The sequence below is a fragment of the Ovis canadensis genome, chromosome 22 (assembly GCF_042477335.2).
Source record: "Ovis canadensis isolate MfBH-ARS-UI-01 breed Bighorn chromosome 22, ARS-UI_OviCan_v2, whole genome shotgun sequence".
Lineage (NCBI taxonomy): Eukaryota > Metazoa > Chordata > Mammalia > Artiodactyla > Bovidae > Ovis > Ovis canadensis.
Window position 1 is genome coordinate 49,304,269 of NC_091266.1, and position 16,621 is coordinate 49,320,889.

Below are 16,621 nucleotides of genomic sequence, written 5' to 3' on the forward strand. Positions count from 1 at the left end.
TTACAGTCTCTGCCACAAGGATGTGCAGGCTTTCCCAGATAAGAATAATGTTATTTCCATCCCTGGTGATGACTAGTTACTTTCTTCCCCATCGGCTGCCTCCAGACCATTCTGTTGCTTTCCTCTCTCTGCTCATTGTCTGACCAAGGCCAAGGACATTCTATACGGTCTCCATATAGAAACAGGGATTTTGTGTATGGCTTTCAACTGGTTCCATTAAGCAGAGGGGTTTCCCTTGCACAACACACAAGCTCCCTTCCACTTTCGTTGACCTTGAGCTGTTCCTTCCATGGGATTGTCTGCAGGGTAGCCTCCCTCAGAGAATTCTCAAGCTCAAAATTTGGAACTTTGGGCAAAGGAGCCCTTCTCTCACCCTGTTTCTGTAGTTACTTTATGTTCCTAACAAAGAAGGATCTTCAATAGGGATCTTATTTATTTTCCTGCAAAACAATTTGTGTCTTGTGGATCTGGCATAAAGTTTGTGAACTACTCTCTGTTTATTGAGATTCCCCTCCAGAAGTTAAGACTTGGTCCCAGAGCTATAACCATGCTTATATGCCAAGCTTTGCTAACCTGTTGGAGGAATGGAATGGAAGTTAGCTCTGGGCATGGGGGGGGGGGGGGGGCGGGGCAGAGGGTGCAAGAACTTGATATTCTTTTACCCAAAGGTCCTTTAATGAAGTCCAGTGGGTTCACCAAGCCTCAACCCCGGCTTACTTTGTTGTTTGTTTTTTTCAGAAACCCAGATGGAGACAAAAAGCCCTGGTGTTTCTTTAAAGTAAACAATGCAAAGGTGAAGTGGGAGTACTGTGATGTCCCCGCCTGCTCTGCCCCAGGTTAGACCGTGGCTACTGGAGGTCTGGTAGTGGGGAGGTGGTAGATACACAGATATTCCTGGAACTCTCTCTCTCTCCCACCCTCACCCTCCCTCCACACCTGCTTCACCATTTGCCATCCTCGTGGCAACCCAGCTCCGCAACCCTCTGCTCTCAGGCAGAGCAGACCTGGGCAGCTTTGCAGACTCAGGCCTCCTGGCTCCCCGTCAGTGCATTCAGCAAATACTGGTCATTTGCGTGCTGTATGCCAGGCGCTGTGCCAGGCCTTCAGTGCACAGTGGGGATCAAACATTGGCTGGGCCTCCACAGCCTCTCAGGGTGCAACACGGACTGCGTTCCGGCTTCACGGTCTTTCTAAAAGTCTGCCTTGGTCCACTTCTCTGCCCACATCTGAAGCTATGTACCCTCCTGCCCTGATCAGTGGGATTGCTTCCCTGAACAGTTTCATTTTTGTGCCTTGGCTCTATCCCATGTTTGCTCTTGTCCATATCTACCCATTCTTTGAGAATCACCCCCAGTAATCACTCCTCCTGGCTCAAATGGTAAAGAATCCACCTGCAGTGCAGGAGATCTGGGTTCAATCCCTTGGTCAGGAAGATCCCCTGGAGAAGGGAGTGGGTATCCACTCTAGAATTCTTGCCTGGAGAATTCCAGGGACTGAGGATCTTGGTTGGCTCTAGTCTGTGGGGTCACAAAGAGTCAGACATGACTGAGCAACTGTCACTTTCAATCACTCCTCCAGAAAGTCCTACCAAGTGATCTACCAAGTGAAGCGTTACCTTTCACTCCTTACAAACCTCATGAAATAGATCGGGCACCACCCATACATCTCTTGTTGCTCTTTCGTTTGATTGACAATTATCTGTGCAAATGTCTCATCTACCCACCTCTGTCATCTGGGTATCTTCCCCTAGGCACCAAAAAAGCCTTCAAAAACCTATGTGTACATTAACATAGCTAGATACATACCTGGAGGTCAGTGAAGAATCCGCCTGCAACGCATGAGACCTGTGTTTGATCCCTGGGTCTGGAAGATCCCCTGGAGGAGGAAATGGCAACCCACTCCAGTATTCTTACCTGGAAAATCCCATGGACAGAGGAACTTGGTGGGCTACAGTCCATAGAGTTGGACACAGCAACTAGACTACCAGAGATGGATTTCTATATTGATACTCATTTGCACATGTTTTATTGAAATACTCTTGCTATACAGTGTTAATGTAAGTTACAGGTATACACTAGAAGGATTCACAGTTTTTTAATGTTGAACTATATTTATAGTTATTATAAAATATGGACTATATTCTCCCTGTTGTACAACAAAATAAGCCCCCTGTAGTTTATTTTATACCTAATCATTTGTACCTTTTAATCCCTTACCCCTGTCTTTCCTCTCCTCTCTCTGTTTCCCCACTGCCAAGCACTAGTTCATACTCTATACTCAAGTCTGCTTCTTTTTGTTATAGTCCCTAATTCGTTGTATTTTTTAGATTCCATATATAAATCATACACACTGTTATGTATTTGTATGCACATCAAAATAAGAAGGAAAGCGCAATATCTTCATCATTAATTCTATAGGCTTGCTTTGTATTAATCAATGTGCTCAACAATTTTTTAAGGGTATGTATAAGCATGTAGGTTTTTTGTTTTATTTTTTTCTCACTATACCGAGTGAACTTGTGGGATCTTCCATCCTTGACCAGGGATTGAATCTGGACCTTTAGCAGTGAGAGCATGGAGTCTTAACCACTGGACCATCAGGGAATTCTGCCAACAAATGTTAACTGCACATGTGCCCATCCTGTATGCACCAGTACAGTCTCTTAGCCCTGGACACTAGCTCAGCTTCTAAGGCAGAGTCATACCTCTGATAAGGTCCTTCTGAGAACCTAGAGGGAGGGTGGAAGTGTGATTTATTTCTCTTGTGTTTCACAGACGTTGCCAACCCAGAGGGAAGAACCGTGGAGCCCTTGACCAAGTTTCCTGAGTTTGGGTCCTGCGGGAAGACCGAGATAGCAGAGAAGAAGCTCAAGAGGATCTTTGGAGGCTTTAAGAGCACGGCGGGCAAGCACCCGTGGCAGGCATCCCTGCAGACCTCACTACGACTGACCGTCTCCATGCCCCAGGGCCATTACTGCGGGGGGGCACTGATCCACCCATGCTGGGTGCTGACTGCAGCCCACTGCACTGAGTAAGCACCTGCTGGGAGCAGAGGCCAGGGAGGCCAGAATCCCCAGGGGATGCTGGCCTCTTCCCATCTGATCAGCATCTTGACAGCTCTGGCAGGACTAGGGGGTCTGATCTAGCTCCAAGGGCAAAAGCATGTCTCCTTAAAACCAGACAACAGAAGAAAGCTCCTGTGTGTAGAATGCTTACCACGTGCATTACATGTGTTATGACAGTCAAGCCTCAAAACTGCTGAATGACCCGCAGGAGAGCTCGGTGAGCAAGACCATGATTACATGGTCTTGAGGATGCCACCAAGTGAGAAGTCAGGTCATCTGTCAAAGGTCACACAACTCACGGGTGTGGCTCCAGCCTCTCAAATTCCAGGACTAGTTCCTGATCATCACACTTTCCCCTTACAGGATAAAAACCAAATATCTAAAAGTGGTACTTGGGGACCAGGACCTGACGAAGACGGAATTCCATGAGCAGAGCTTTGGGGTGCAGAAGATTTTCAAGTACAGCCACTATGTTGAAATAGACGACATTCCCTACAACGATATTGGCAAGTCTCTTCTCTTCTATTGTGGCTTTCCCGTTTCTCTTGTCCTGGGTGGATTTCTCTTCTGACAGAAAGTTGAGGCTTGGTTCTGGAAGGTGCTCTAAGCAGGTCTTTCATAGGCCCTGTTAAGTAGAGCATTTCTTCCAGGGCGTTTTAGTTCTGAAAAGTCTCTGTTAATGTTGCAGATAAATGTGCACAAACTTTTAAACTGAGGGGAAGGAACATCCGACATGAAGAACGGTGTGCTGTGCAGAGCTGTCTTGAGTCCCTACTCCCCCACTCCCTAACCAGTTTCACCCTTCTAAGTCTCAATTCCCTCTTCTGTGAAACAGGGACACTGATGCCTAGCTGTTCACTGCCCGTGTGCTAAGTGACATGATGTACGTGGGTCCCATGTACATCTGGCACCTGGTAGGCAATGATGTACTTAAGCTTCTTGCTCCTTAGTTCTGTATCTTATTTCTTCATTCACACACTTCTCACTCTCCCTCCTCAACACTGTGCATGCGTGCTAAGTTGCTTCATTCATGTCCAACTCTGTGCGACCCTTTGGACAGCAGGCGACTAGGCTCTTCTGTCCTCAACATCTTCCCCCCCCCCCCACTTAAAGCCTGTTTTTCCAAAACGGTATTCGAAATGATTTCAAACTCAGTTATTATTTCTTGGTATTACTCTCAGCCTGAAGTGTTATGACTCCTCCCCAGGTGAAGGTTAAAAGCATGAAATGATAACAGAAGAATTTGGGGTATTGGGAGTGGGGTTTTCCTACAACCACCTTCCAATCAAGCTGAAGCTGATGCTTCTTTGACAGAGAGGGTTTCATCGCCCATTTCCCCTCTCTCTACCTAGCCTTGCTCAAGCTAAAGCCAGTGGATGGTCATTGTGCCCTGGAATCCAAATATGTGAAAACTGTCTGTCTGCCCGATGGTCCCTTTCCCTCTGGGACTGAGTGCCATATCTCCGGCTGGGGTGTCACAGAAACAGGTGAGTCTGGCCATGCATTCTCCTGACACTGACACTCAGGTTACTTGCATCCACCAGACAAGAAAGGGTCACATTCAGCCCTCCTGGACTAGAAATCAGAGTTATATTCAAAAGAAAGAGACTGCCCCAGCTTTCTCTGTGTGTGGTCAATCATGTTCGACTCTTTGCAACCCCATGGATGGTAGCCTGCCAGGCTTCTCTGTCTGTGGGACTTTCCAGGCAAGAACACTGTAGTGGGTTGCCATTTCCTACTCTGGGGTATCTTCCTGACCATCTCTCTAGCTCTAGTTAAATCTCATCACCTTCGCAGTCTCCTCTGATCTCCATATCTGTCCTTGGCCCTAGCCCCTAGCTCCTTGACTTTCACCAAGCATTGATCTTGCATCCATGGAGAATTTCCTCCTTTCCTAGGTAGATATAGTACTGACAAGATTATGTTGTTATTGCTCAGGCCCTAAGTTGTGTCCAACTCTTTGCGACCACGTGGACTGCAGCATGCCAGGCTTCCCTGTCCTTCACTATCTCCCAGTTTGTTCAAATTCATGTCCGTTGAGTCGGTGATGCATCCAGCCATTCCATCCTCTGCTGCCCTCTTCTCCTTTTGCCTTCCTTCTTTCCTACCATCAGAGTCTTTTCCAATGAGTTGGCTGTTCCCATCAGGTGGCCAAAGCATTGGAACTTCAGCTTCAGCATCAGCCCTTCCAATGCATGTGCCCTGTAATACGGAAATTGGGAAGTAGTATCTTAAGTGTCTCTCAAATACTCAAAACAGATTTCTCTCCCTTCCAATCTTGTTCTTAATGATGGAAAGCAAAGATCATCTCAAGTAGGCTTCTCTCCCTGTCTCCTAGAAAAACCCCTACTGCCTGAACTTGGGGCAGGTGGCTGACTTCTGGTGGGGCAGGTTCCACCCTGGTCTCTACAGTGGCAACGTCTTTTCTCTGACCCTCAGGAGAAGGGTCCCGCCAGCTCTTGGATGCTAAGGTCAAGCTGATCAGCAACACGATATGCAACTCCCGCCGACTCTATGACCACTCAATCGACGACAACATGATTTGCGCAGGAAACCTCCAGAAGCCTGGACAAGACTCCTGCCAGGTCGGAGACTTCACATGGCATTTGGAGAAAGCAGGGCCTTACACAGGGGCACAAAGGGCCCTTAGAGCCCCTGGCAGGGAGGAGGGGCAGAGACCCACTTGCCATTCGGTCAAGGTGGGCACATCTGTCCTCTGGCAAACCTGAATCCACACCAGACCAGGAGGACTCAGCATCGATACTGTAGCAGTCACTTTGCTCGCTGTTGTTGGATTTGATTCTGACCAGTCTGGTGAAGGATGTCACTGTTACCATTGTACTGATGCTTAGAGAAATTATCTTGGTTCACAGCTCCTGGGTGTAAAGTGCAGAGCAAGAACTTGCTCCTCTCTGTTAAAATGTGAAGAGGGTGTTTCTGCCCTCAGCGCTGGGCAGCTTGTCTGCAAATCCCAATAAGCAGGGGACATTTGCAAAGACCAGTGGTTAGAAAGAGAAAGATGAGGGGCCAGAGAATTCACAATATTGAGTCACCATTTAAATGTGGATTTAAATGTGTGTGTGTGAAGGGGGAAGGTGATTTAGCCCAAATACACTAATTGGCTGAGTGGCTGCTCTGTGGCCAGAGCCCATTTAGATCCTGCCTGACACCCACCGCCAGATAGGACTTTGGGGGACAAGCATGGGCACACTCAAACCTGAGCTCCTCCCTACAAAGAAACTCAACAGTGATCTGCAGCTTCGAGCCTGCTTTGGGATGGGAAATCATGGTCTCTCTCAGGGTCTGTGGCTCTCCTGTGACCCTCTGTCCTTTCCCAAGGAGCCACGGGTATCTACCTACTTAAAGGAAGGGTGTGAGCAGATGGGAGTGATTTTCCCTGAGTCCCTACAAGATGGATAAGGAAACAGATTGCAGGATTTTAAAAAGACAGTCAAAGTTCTGAAACCTGCTTCTGTCCTTTACTTTGTGACCTTTATCAGTCACTGAATGGCTTAGTCAGCTTGGACTTCTATATAAGTGACCGTAGACTGGGTGGCTAAACAACAGACATTCATTTCTCACAGTCCTGGAGGCTGGAAGACTGAGATCAGGGTGCCAGCACGGTTCCAGTGGGACCCTCTCTGACTGCCAACTTCTCACCGTGTCCTCGTGTAGCAGAAAGAGAGAGAGCTCTCTAGGTCCCTTCTGCTTGTATGCTGAGTCACTCAGTTGTGTCTGACTCTTTGCAACCCCAAGGACTGTAGCCCACCAGGCTCTTCTGTCCATGGGATGTCTCAAGCAAGAATACTGGAGTCGGTCACCATTTCCTTCTCCAGGGGATCTTCCTGACCCAGGGATCAAATCTGAGTTTCCTGCATTGCAAGTGAACTCTACACCAACTGAGCCACAAGGTTTCAACAAGGGCACTAATCCCGTGCATGGTCCCCACCCTCCCAACCTAAATACCTCCCCAAAGCCCCACCTTCTAATAAAACATTAGGCTTTCACACAGGAATTTGAGAAGGGCAGGGAGGACACAAACATTCAATCTGCCGCCCTCAAGTAATTAGCCAATCTCAGGTGTCTAATCTATAAAATGGAACTAGGGTACCCATAAAATTGGGAGATTGTGGCTAAGATTGAAAGAAATAATTCATTAAACATCCTACCAGGTGTGTAAGCAGGAGCAGATATGTGTGTGCGTGTGTGTGTGTGTGTGTGTGAGCTGTCTTTCTCATTCTTACCCTCCCCACCATCCTCCTCCTCTCCACTCTAACTGGGGGTTTAATGTGAACCACGCACTCTCCCATAAGCCTTACAAGCCTTAGTCCTCACAAGAACCCTCGGGTGGGTTCTGTTGCCACCTGTGGTTTATAGTGTGAAAAATGGAGGCCCCATAGGCCAGCAGATGGACAGCCTGGTTTGGAGCCTGGTAAATCTAACCCCATAGACCCTGCTGAGCATCATGGCCATGCTGCCTCTGAACCTCATCCTTCCTGACCAGTGTGTGCCCTGCGGGCCCTGGAAGGTGCTCTATCCAAACAGGGCATCCGTCCAGCCCCTGCTAGGTCCTAGGATGGAATGAGAAGTTGAGAGCCCCTTAGTAATACCTGCATCACTGAGTCATGGTGGGTAAGGGAGTCAGGGTGTGACCTGGGCCTGGCCCCATGGCTTCTCTGCCAAGCCCTCTCTGACTTAGGACACAGGTTGTTATCTACTTCTCTCCCTTCAGAGCACTGCATCGTATGAGGCATAGGAAGAACCTTGTTGCCACTTTCCCCCGGGCTGGCCAACAATCCCACCCTCACCCCCCAGCATCCCCTCATGGAAGGCGGGGGTGTCTCTGAGTGTATGCTGAACCACAGAGTGGTCTCTTGCATCTTTTCCCACAGGGAGACTCTGGAGGCCCTCTGACCTGTGAGAAGGACGGCACCTCCTACGTCTACGGGATCGTGAGCTGGGGCCTGGAGTGTGGGAAGAAGCCAGGGGTCTACACTCAAGTGACCAAATTCCTAACGTGGATCAAAACCACCATGGAGAAGGAGGCTAGCTTCTGAGGTGTCTCGTGAGGCTCATAGCCTGCCCTGTGAGCACCCAGACAAGGCGAGGCCCTGTGGGCAGCAATGGACGCCCCCTGGAGCCTCTGAGTACACAGGCTCTAAGCAGAGACCACTGCTGCCCAGCCCAGGGCACCCGGGACCAGCATGGCCCCCGCTTTCTCAGGCTCCCTCCTGGGAAACCCAGAAATGAGAGAATCAAGCTGAAGTGCATGACGTTTGCTTCCCTTCCAACAATCGTAGCTTCTAGAAAATCAGTGTTCACAGCCTGCCTTCACCTGGGACATTGGCAAGTGTGAGCTTTCAGACGGCTCAGCATCGGTGGGGGTCACCTTTACGTCTTTATTCCTCAGACACTCAGGGTGCACAACAGGGCCAGCCACCCACCACTGGGTGTTAAACAGAGAACCAAACACAACATTCTCCACCCATTTCCAGGGAGCTGTTATTTTAATAAAGGAGGACTAGGGCAGGGGTGCCATTTTCAGCTGGCTCCGACTGAAGCCACATCTCTGGCGTGCAGATTTCCTCTCCAGCTTCTCTCCCAAGGACCAAGGGTGGACACCGCCCACTCAGAACAGCGGGGCCTTCCTTCTTTTGACGTGCAGAATCTCGGTGGCATCTGGGTTTACAAACCCCCTCTGATCATCTCCGGGCTCCACAGGCTCTGCCCCCCCCTGCAGAAACCAAACACACCTCCCTGAGTGAAGCGGAAGCTCCCACAAGACAAGCTGTCTAAAAAGCTCACCCTCTCCTTCCTTTCCTCCTTCTCCATCCTCCCCAAGAAAAAGGAACCTCACAGCAAGAAAGAAAGAAGCAGAGCCCATCTCTCATTTAGACGGGGCACCTTTCTTCTGAACAAAGTAGGGTTCAAAACCCAGACTGTGGTAGACAGCGTGGCTCTGACCCCGTCCGCGCATGTAACGAGCAAGCAGTCGGCACAGCCTGGCCTGCGTGGCCAGGATTGATGTAGCCCCGGCACACTCGCCTCCGAAGAACTAATGGCTGTGACTTCAGAGAAAACCCCGCAGGAAGTTTAACCCAGGTGTCATCCGCCTGGTCATCTCAGACCCAAGAAATTAGGCGCCTTGCCTGAGCTGCATTGCATGCGTCTTTAGAGCCAGCTAACCTTTGGCCAAAAATAAAGTTTGAAAAGAAACAATTGAGTTCGCCTTTCCCCCCGTGGCCTTGCCTGCCAGCCCGCTACTTACGTAAGCCCCTCGGAGACCCAGGCCCCTAGCGTTGGCCAGCTCTGCAGCCCGCCGAGCCATTTCCACTTTGTAGGAGCCAGGAGGTGTCCAGCCAATACCTCTGGTCAGGTTCAAGTCTGATTTGTACTTGACCTTGGGGGAACGAGGGAGGCAAGAGGAATAGGTCAGGAGGGCATAGAGTGAAGAGGCTTAAAAAGGCTGCCCTGGGGACTATGTTGTGAGTGAAACCAGGACATGGGAGCCAAGCAGTCTTACACAGGAGCTCCTTGGCACTGAGGATGCACTGTGCTGGGAGTCAGGCCAGCACAGCGCTGTCCCCTGCATCTCTCTACTCAAGGGGGCTGCAGTGAAGGTGGAGGGTCAGAGATCTGGTTCAAGGCCGAGCTCCTTTCTAGACCTGCTCTGTAACCTTAAGGAAGTCATCTCCCATTTAGGGGCTTCAGTTGCCTCTCAGAGATAAAGGGCCCAGGCTGCTGATTACAAAGATCCCTTGGAAAGAGTGTGTACGTGCTAAGTCGCTTCAGTTGTGTCTGACTCTTTGCCGGACTGTAGCCCATCAGGCTTCTCTGTCCACAGCATTTCCCAGGCAAGAATACTAGAGTGGGTTGCCACGCCCTTCTCCAGGGAATCTTCCTGACCCAGCGATCGAACCCGTGTCTCTCACATCTCCTGTACAGGCAAGCAGGTTCTTTACCACTAGCGCCACCTGGAAAGCCCCGGAAAGACTAAGGCACAGCAGCCAAGACGTTGGGCTCTCACATTAAGCCATATGGGGCTCAGATTCCAGACCTGCTACTGATTGCCATGGGATCCTGAGTAAGTGACTTCACTGCTCTAAGCCTCTGGTTCCCCATCTGTGAACCGGCTGGTTGTGAGAGCCACGAGGCACAGCATGGAAAGCATCTGGCACGGAGCCTGGCCCGCAGGAAGGGCCCGATACACTGGGATGCTTGTCATTTCTTCTGGGGCTATCATGTTAGGTATCCTAGGTTCTATCTCAGCTTGGCTCCTCCCTGAGGGTAACACGGGATGTGGGATTATGGACACCTCCGGTGAAGAGAACCAGAGGCAGGGCCTAGGCCCGAGGGGAGGGCAGCTCACATCACTCTGCAGCCGGTGGGCCTTCTGCGCATGTTTCAGGCCCAGCTGCTCTGGGTCGCAGGTGGGCTGGGGCAGGGCCTGCCTGTAATGCACGTCGCTGGCCAGCTGCTGGCTCCTCTTGGCCTGGAGGAAGCCGGGCTGGTCTGGGCGGCTGTGGAACTGGGACCGAGTCTTGGCGAAGTCCTTCTTGTACTCGTTGTCACTCTGGAGTCTGCCGACGCTGAGGAAGTGCCTCATCCTTGGGTCATCGTGGATGCTGCGGTACCCAATCTGCAGGCCCCGGTCCCTTAGGAAGGCCTCTTTGTACAGGAACTGCAGGGCAGAGGAGCAGAGAGGTGGTCACGGGTGCCCCCCTTCTCTCCAGGGCCGGCCCTCGGGATTCTCAGCAGGAAGCTCAGCAGTGGGTCAAGGGCACTGCTTTGGATTCAAGTAGGTCTGGGATCCAGGTTTCCCTCTGTTTCCTTTAGCTGTGTGGCCTCGGGTCAGTTACTGAGTCTCTCTGAGCTTTGGTTTCCCCACTTGGTAAAATGGGTGTGTGAACCTCCACCCCACAGGATCTTAAGAGGATTCAGCGAGACGGGGCTGAGCTTCGTGTCCGGCACAGGCTCACGTCCACCCAGGGGCAGCTGACGATACTGCTGTGGTAACAATTTAATCCAGCAGCTAAGGAGTGCACCCATTCTATGAGCAGCCTCTCATCCTCTGATTCTTTCCAGCTTTCAGGGACCCAACTCAGTGCTGCTCAAACCATGTATAGTGAAAACCGGGATTGATTCACTTTGTTTTGCTTTTTAAAATTTCCAATCCATCGAAGTCCAGTATGTGGTCCTTCTGCCTGTGACTGCACGTGTGTGAAATCACTTCGGTCGTGTCTGACTCTGTGTGACCCCATGGACTGTAGCTGCCAGGCTCCTCTGTCCATGGGATTCCCCAGGCAAAAATACTGGAGAGGGTTGCTGTGCCCTCCTCCAGGGGATCTTCCCCACCCAGGGATCAAACTGCATCTCTTATACCTCCTGCACTGGCACTCAGGTTCTTTACCACTGGCACCACCTGGGAAGCCTGTGATTCATATGTAAAAAGTACCAGGTGCATTTGATAAACCCAAACTGGCTTCTATTCTGCTCAGCCAAAGAAGTCCACCCATCTCAGGCTTGGAGGTCAGAATATCTCATTGATAAAAGTGTTGCTAAATGCTTGGTTTCTGTACTTGTTTCACTTCGAACCAGTGACAAATTGTTCATGAATGACCATGTATCTAGTTAGTAACGTCTTCCTATCTAGTTAGTGATGTCTACCTCTTCGATAATAACAGCTGCCGTGTTTTGTCCCCCTTCTCTGTACATGACACTGTGAACCATTTTGGTTACATTCCTACATCAATCCCAGGCTTCCCTGGTGGCTCAGCTGGTAGAGAATCCGCCTGCAATGCATGAGACCACGGTTCTATCCCCGGGTTGGGAAGATCCCCTGGAAAAGAGAAAGGCTACCCATTCCAGTATTCTGGCCTGGAGAATTCCATGGACTGTATAGTTCATGGGGTAGCAAAGAGTTGGATACGACTGAGCGACTTTCACTCTCTCTACATCAATCCTGTCACCAATAGAGACAAGTATTAGATCTCTATTTCATAGGAGAAATTTTAGTCCAGAGGATTTAAGCAATTTGCTCAAGACCACAGAGCCAACTCCTAAGCAACTGAGACAGGATCTGAACTCAAGTCAATCTAGGCGGGGAAACCCAATTTCTTTCTATCCCATAGTGCACTTCAGCTTTGAAAAACAAGGTCCCTTTATTGAAGGTCAACAAATCAGTCCTCTGCTAACTGATTTCTAGTTTCTGCCCACATACATCAACGTTTAAGAATGCCTCTCTTGAAGGAGAGGAAGTAGAAATAAAACCTTCCTTAATTCCAAATTTCTGGCTGAGATGCTAGAAAATAAGGCCAACTTTTATTCCTTTCACTTGAAACACTTTTTCAGCTTTGGTTCTCAGTGGTCTGCCTTTCAACAGAAAGGGGAAACGAGAGTGACACCTATCAGCGACAGAGGCAGGGAGAGAACGTGAGCTCTTACATCACTGGCGATCTCCCTCGACGCCCGTGCCGTCTGGAATGGGATGGCATCCAGCCTGAAGTCGTAGCCGCCTGCCCGGGTCTGCTCCCAGGAGTGTCTGTAGACTTTCTAGTTGGGGAAACAAAGAAATGAGTGACAGGTGAATGGGCAGCTCCAAGCCTCCATGTCCGCTAGTTCTCAGAGGGAGTCATTCCCATACAGGTACCCTTTGTCTTGCTGGTGCCCAGATGGCAGAGCCCATGGCCCCACGGCCACCTTGAGGACCTCCCCAGCTCTGGCCATGACGGGCTTTGGCTCTAAACGCCCAGCCTGAGCATCAGGCCCTGCTCTTGTGGGTCTCAGGGTCTGGCTGATTTGCTACATCCTGTGGGCACCAGACGCCCCTGTCCCCCTTCCCCCTGTCTTTGCTTTCATTCCAGCACCTCAAGTTTGCAGCTTCCAGCTGCCAGAATGCAAAGTTAAAGAACCCTGTTTCTCCCCACACGCTGCCAGTTCTATTCCTTGGGTCCTGGCACCCTTATGTCCATGGGCTCCACTCACTTCCTGGGGGCCCCTGGGCCACCTTGACGCCACGTCACAGCATCCCTGTGAGGCGTGCTGCAGCCCCCATGCCCTCCTGCTGTCTGCACCGAGAGGAGAGCCTTCACCTGAATTAAATTGATCGTCAGGAACCTGACCGAGTTCCTGACCCCTGCATTTCACATCGTCCTCTTTTATTTCTCCGCCTTTCAAGTTGTTCTTGCACACCCTCCGGGAGTCTGTAATCACATCCTCTTAGTCCTCAGGTAGACCCACATCACCTACGGAGGCATCAAAACCGCCCGCGCCTTCATGTAGCTCATATATATTTTTTTCAAGATAAGGGAATGGCTCCATGAAAGGAGTCATCTGGAGATCCCAGCGGAAGGCTGTCCTTTATTCTGCCACAGAGAAGGGAGACAGCAGGCGAGGCGCATCGCCAGCAGATGACAAAGTGACAGCCCCAGACCGTTTCGGTCGCTCACGCATCTCAGAGCCACAGCAAGTCAGGGGGCCCTTAAGAACCTTACTTTTGTCACTTGGAAATAGAGGTCAAGGCTGAGACTCTGTTCTACAGGGGATTGGGGGGATTAAGCAGAGGAAGAGTGGCAGAGAAAAAGGCAGAGTGCCCTCATGCCACCCCACAACCGAGCCTGGAGCTAGAGGGGATCACGGAAAGCTTGAGCCAAGCGTGGTGGAGCTCACTGTTTGTTAAGTCCTGCTGCTCATCACCTCCTTTACCTTCATCACTTCTTCCAGTCCCAACATTACAAACCAGAAGCCAAGTGCCTACTCTGTTGATGCACCTAGAAATACAGAACTAATCATCACTAAGGTCATCACCTCATTGGCAGATCACAAACAGGGCCCAAAGGATTAGATTTCCTGGGTCGTCGTTGAGTTTAGTGGGCAGGACTGAGAGGTGTGTAGAAGGCGAGGCAGAATTCAGATCATGACAGACAACCAGCCCCTCTAGCATTGCGTTTCCTTGTTTTGATGGTCCTACAAATATCAGACTAGGAAGGAGAGTCAAAACCCTGATCGTTCCCTGGAAAGGGGTCTGTCAGCGCCTTCCTAATAAGATTCTCCACCAGATCTCTGGGCTAGGAAACGACACCCATCTCTTCACAGCATCAAACTCCAAGGTCACCCTGCTTTGGTGTCAAGGCACCCCAGCCTCCGAGTCTCTGTAACTGGGGGTCAACTCAAGTGTAAGTATGGCGCAGGCGCTCAGTCCTGGCCGCCTCTTTGCCATCCAATGGACTGCAGCCCCCAGGCTCCTCTGTCCATGGGATTCTCCAGGCAAGAATACTGGAGCGGGTTGCCATTTCTTCCTCCAGGGGATCGCCCCAACCCAGGGATTGAACCCACCCGCGTCTCTTATGTCTCCTGCATTGGCAGGCGGATTCTTTACCACTGCGCCACATGGGAGTCAACTCAAGGGCAGGCCCAAATTGGGGTTCTGCCCGAGGCGCTGGCTCCCCATCTTCCCACCCCACCTCTCCCTGTAAACTATTTGCTTGATTGTCATCGCTTCCTCCCTGAGGTTTTTTTTTTTTTTTTTTAATTCTGTTGAGGTTTTTGCCTTGCCACTGGGAGTCTTTAGATTCCGCAGGCCCTTTGATTTGGAACCCTGGGCGTTCCTCTTCTTTATCACAGTGGGCACAGCTTTGCCCTCATCCTCACACATTAGAGTCATTTGATTTTTAGTTATTTCGGCTGCCTTGCACATCTCAATGGCTTTCTTTGCCCAGGAAGGTCACTTTCCCTCCACATCTTCCTCACAGAGCACTTGATCCAATTGTGCGTATCCTCCACGCCCCCGAAGAAGTGCTCTTTCAAAAGAGGTTCGTGAGTCCTCCATACCCGCGTGCCCTGGCGGCTAATTTCAGCTCCGGGACTCTGCAGACTGGCACCCCTTGTGGAAGGAAGGATGCCTCTGCTGCCAGCCCAGGGCGGCTGTCCTCCTTAAGTCGGGTCCCTGAAGGACTGGTTCTTCTATCCCAGTGTCCAGGGCAAATGGGCCTCCAGGAGTTCCTCACATGGAGGCCTAGCCTTCCCCCATCCTTGAAGCATTAATGAGATGGATGTTTTGTCCAAGATCCGCTGAGGGGGAGGTCCCGCTTCCCCAGATGGAGGTCAGCCCACCAGAGCTGCTGTTCTAAAATTATCGCCTGCGCATCCCTCAAAAGCATCAAATGGTCATAATAACTCATATTTACAAAGCACCAGCACATTCACCGCGTGGGATCCCACAGGGCTTTACAAACGCAACAAACTAATACACACGCTAACTAGAAGGCGCCTCTTGCCGACCCCTGCGAGGCGGCTACCTCTGGGGTGAGCAGCAGCAGCTGTTGATCTGCACGGAGCCCCAGGACACAATGGCCGGGCCAGGGCGGGAAGAATGGCCGGACTCTGGGAGGCCCCGCGCGGCCCCAGGCCGACACACTCAGCCTGTGTTATTCTGATCTGACAGCGTCTTTTGATTCTGCCGCCTCGGTACCTGTTATCCCAGGATCACAGCTTTGCCGGCAGAGCGGCCGCCTATTCTATTACGACCAGGGGCCTCCGACCCCTGCCAACAACAAGCCCGGGCTGAGGAAACAGCATCTTGGAGATGCATGCAAAGGGCACACATCCAAGGGAACAGACGTGTCGGGGGCCACAGCCTCAGGCACAAAGGAGCGGATTGTGTTTGGATCCCATGGACTACAATTGCAGCGTCTTTCTAACCTGCAGAAAGCAGAGAAAGCGCCACTCGGTCTCCAGACTTACAAGGCTCTGAATGGCTAAGGAGAGGAGTCCGGGGAACAAGCAGATCAGGTGTCTACACCCGCGGGGCCAGGGCACCGCTCCTCTGACTGGAGCCCAGCACCCGACTGAGGTCTTTGGAGTCATGCCCAGCACTGGGCTGCTAGAGCTGGCAGGACCACAGGAGTGGGCTAGCCCAGCTCCATCCCCATTTTGCAGCTGGGGAGACTGAGGCTCAGCAAGAAAAGTGGCTCAAAGTTATATATGTCACTCATCCTACTCTCAGTCTAGGGTGCTTTCTGTTCCCAGCTCCCTTCCTAGGAATTCTTTCTAAAAAAAAAAAAATCCCATCTGGGCACAGATCATATTACAGAAATGGGCAACACCACATGAATAGCCGGTTCACTTACGTCGCTCAGATGCAGGGCGTTGAGGCGGGCCCTGGTGAAATCGGGGTGGTCGGGCACCAGGGTGTACCTGTGTCGGGATTCAGCATCCCCTGACCTGTACAGGCGCTGCAGGGAAGAAGGCTCACAGTAAATGGGAACCCACACTTGCTGCAGTCAAAGGTGAAGAGGGGGCTGATGCCCTTTCCTGCCCCTCCCACCCCAGGTGCAGAAGCTATCCTGCCCTTGGAGAGCATCCCTCCAGACGCCACCCAGGAAGGGAGGTGCCTGAGTGGCCAGGGTCAGGTGGTGAGGAGCTGGTTTTAAGTATTTAAAATATTCATCAAGTTTTGCTCCAAAAGGATCACAAACCATCATCCTGGGTCACTGTACCTGTGTTTCACAAACAGTAAAAGATGGGTGGATATTTCAGAGGATCTTTGCAATCAGGCAT

General features: G+C 51.0%; 2 protein-coding genes across 8 annotated transcripts in view; one reads left to right on the plus strand and one right to left on the minus strand.

Annotated features, from left to right (window-relative positions):
* HABP2 (hyaluronan binding protein 2) overlaps positions 1 to 9,280 on the plus strand; it is a 35,434-nt gene extending 26,154 nt beyond the window's left edge. Inside the window, exons 8-13 of the mRNA XM_069567557.1 lie at positions 739 to 836; positions 2,775 to 3,030; positions 3,428 to 3,570; positions 4,417 to 4,551; positions 5,504 to 5,649; positions 7,957 to 9,280. Coding sequence (XP_069423658.1) covers positions 739 to 836; positions 2,775 to 3,030; positions 3,428 to 3,570; positions 4,417 to 4,551; positions 5,504 to 5,649; positions 7,957 to 8,121 — 943 coding nt within the window. The 3' untranslated portion in view covers positions 8,122 to 9,280. The remainder of the gene's footprint in view (positions 1 to 738; positions 837 to 2,774; positions 3,031 to 3,427; positions 3,571 to 4,416; positions 4,552 to 5,503; positions 5,650 to 7,956) is intronic.
* The window catches only part of NRAP (nebulin related anchoring protein), a 75,534-nt gene continuing 67,356 nt past the window's right edge, over positions 8,444 to 16,621 (minus strand). For all 7 annotated transcript variants that reach the window (XM_069567554.1, XM_069567555.1, XM_069567551.1 and 4 more), the window contains 5 exons: positions 16,192 to 16,296; positions 12,509 to 12,616; positions 10,434 to 10,745; positions 9,333 to 9,464; positions 8,444 to 8,798 (listed from right to left, as the gene is read on the minus strand). In XM_069567554.1, coding sequence (XP_069423655.1) covers positions 8,694 to 8,798; positions 9,333 to 9,464; positions 10,434 to 10,745; positions 12,509 to 12,616; positions 16,192 to 16,296 — 762 coding nt within the window. In that variant the 3' untranslated portion in view covers positions 8,444 to 8,693. The remainder of the gene's footprint in view (positions 8,799 to 9,332; positions 9,465 to 10,433; positions 10,746 to 12,508; positions 12,617 to 16,191; positions 16,297 to 16,621) is intronic.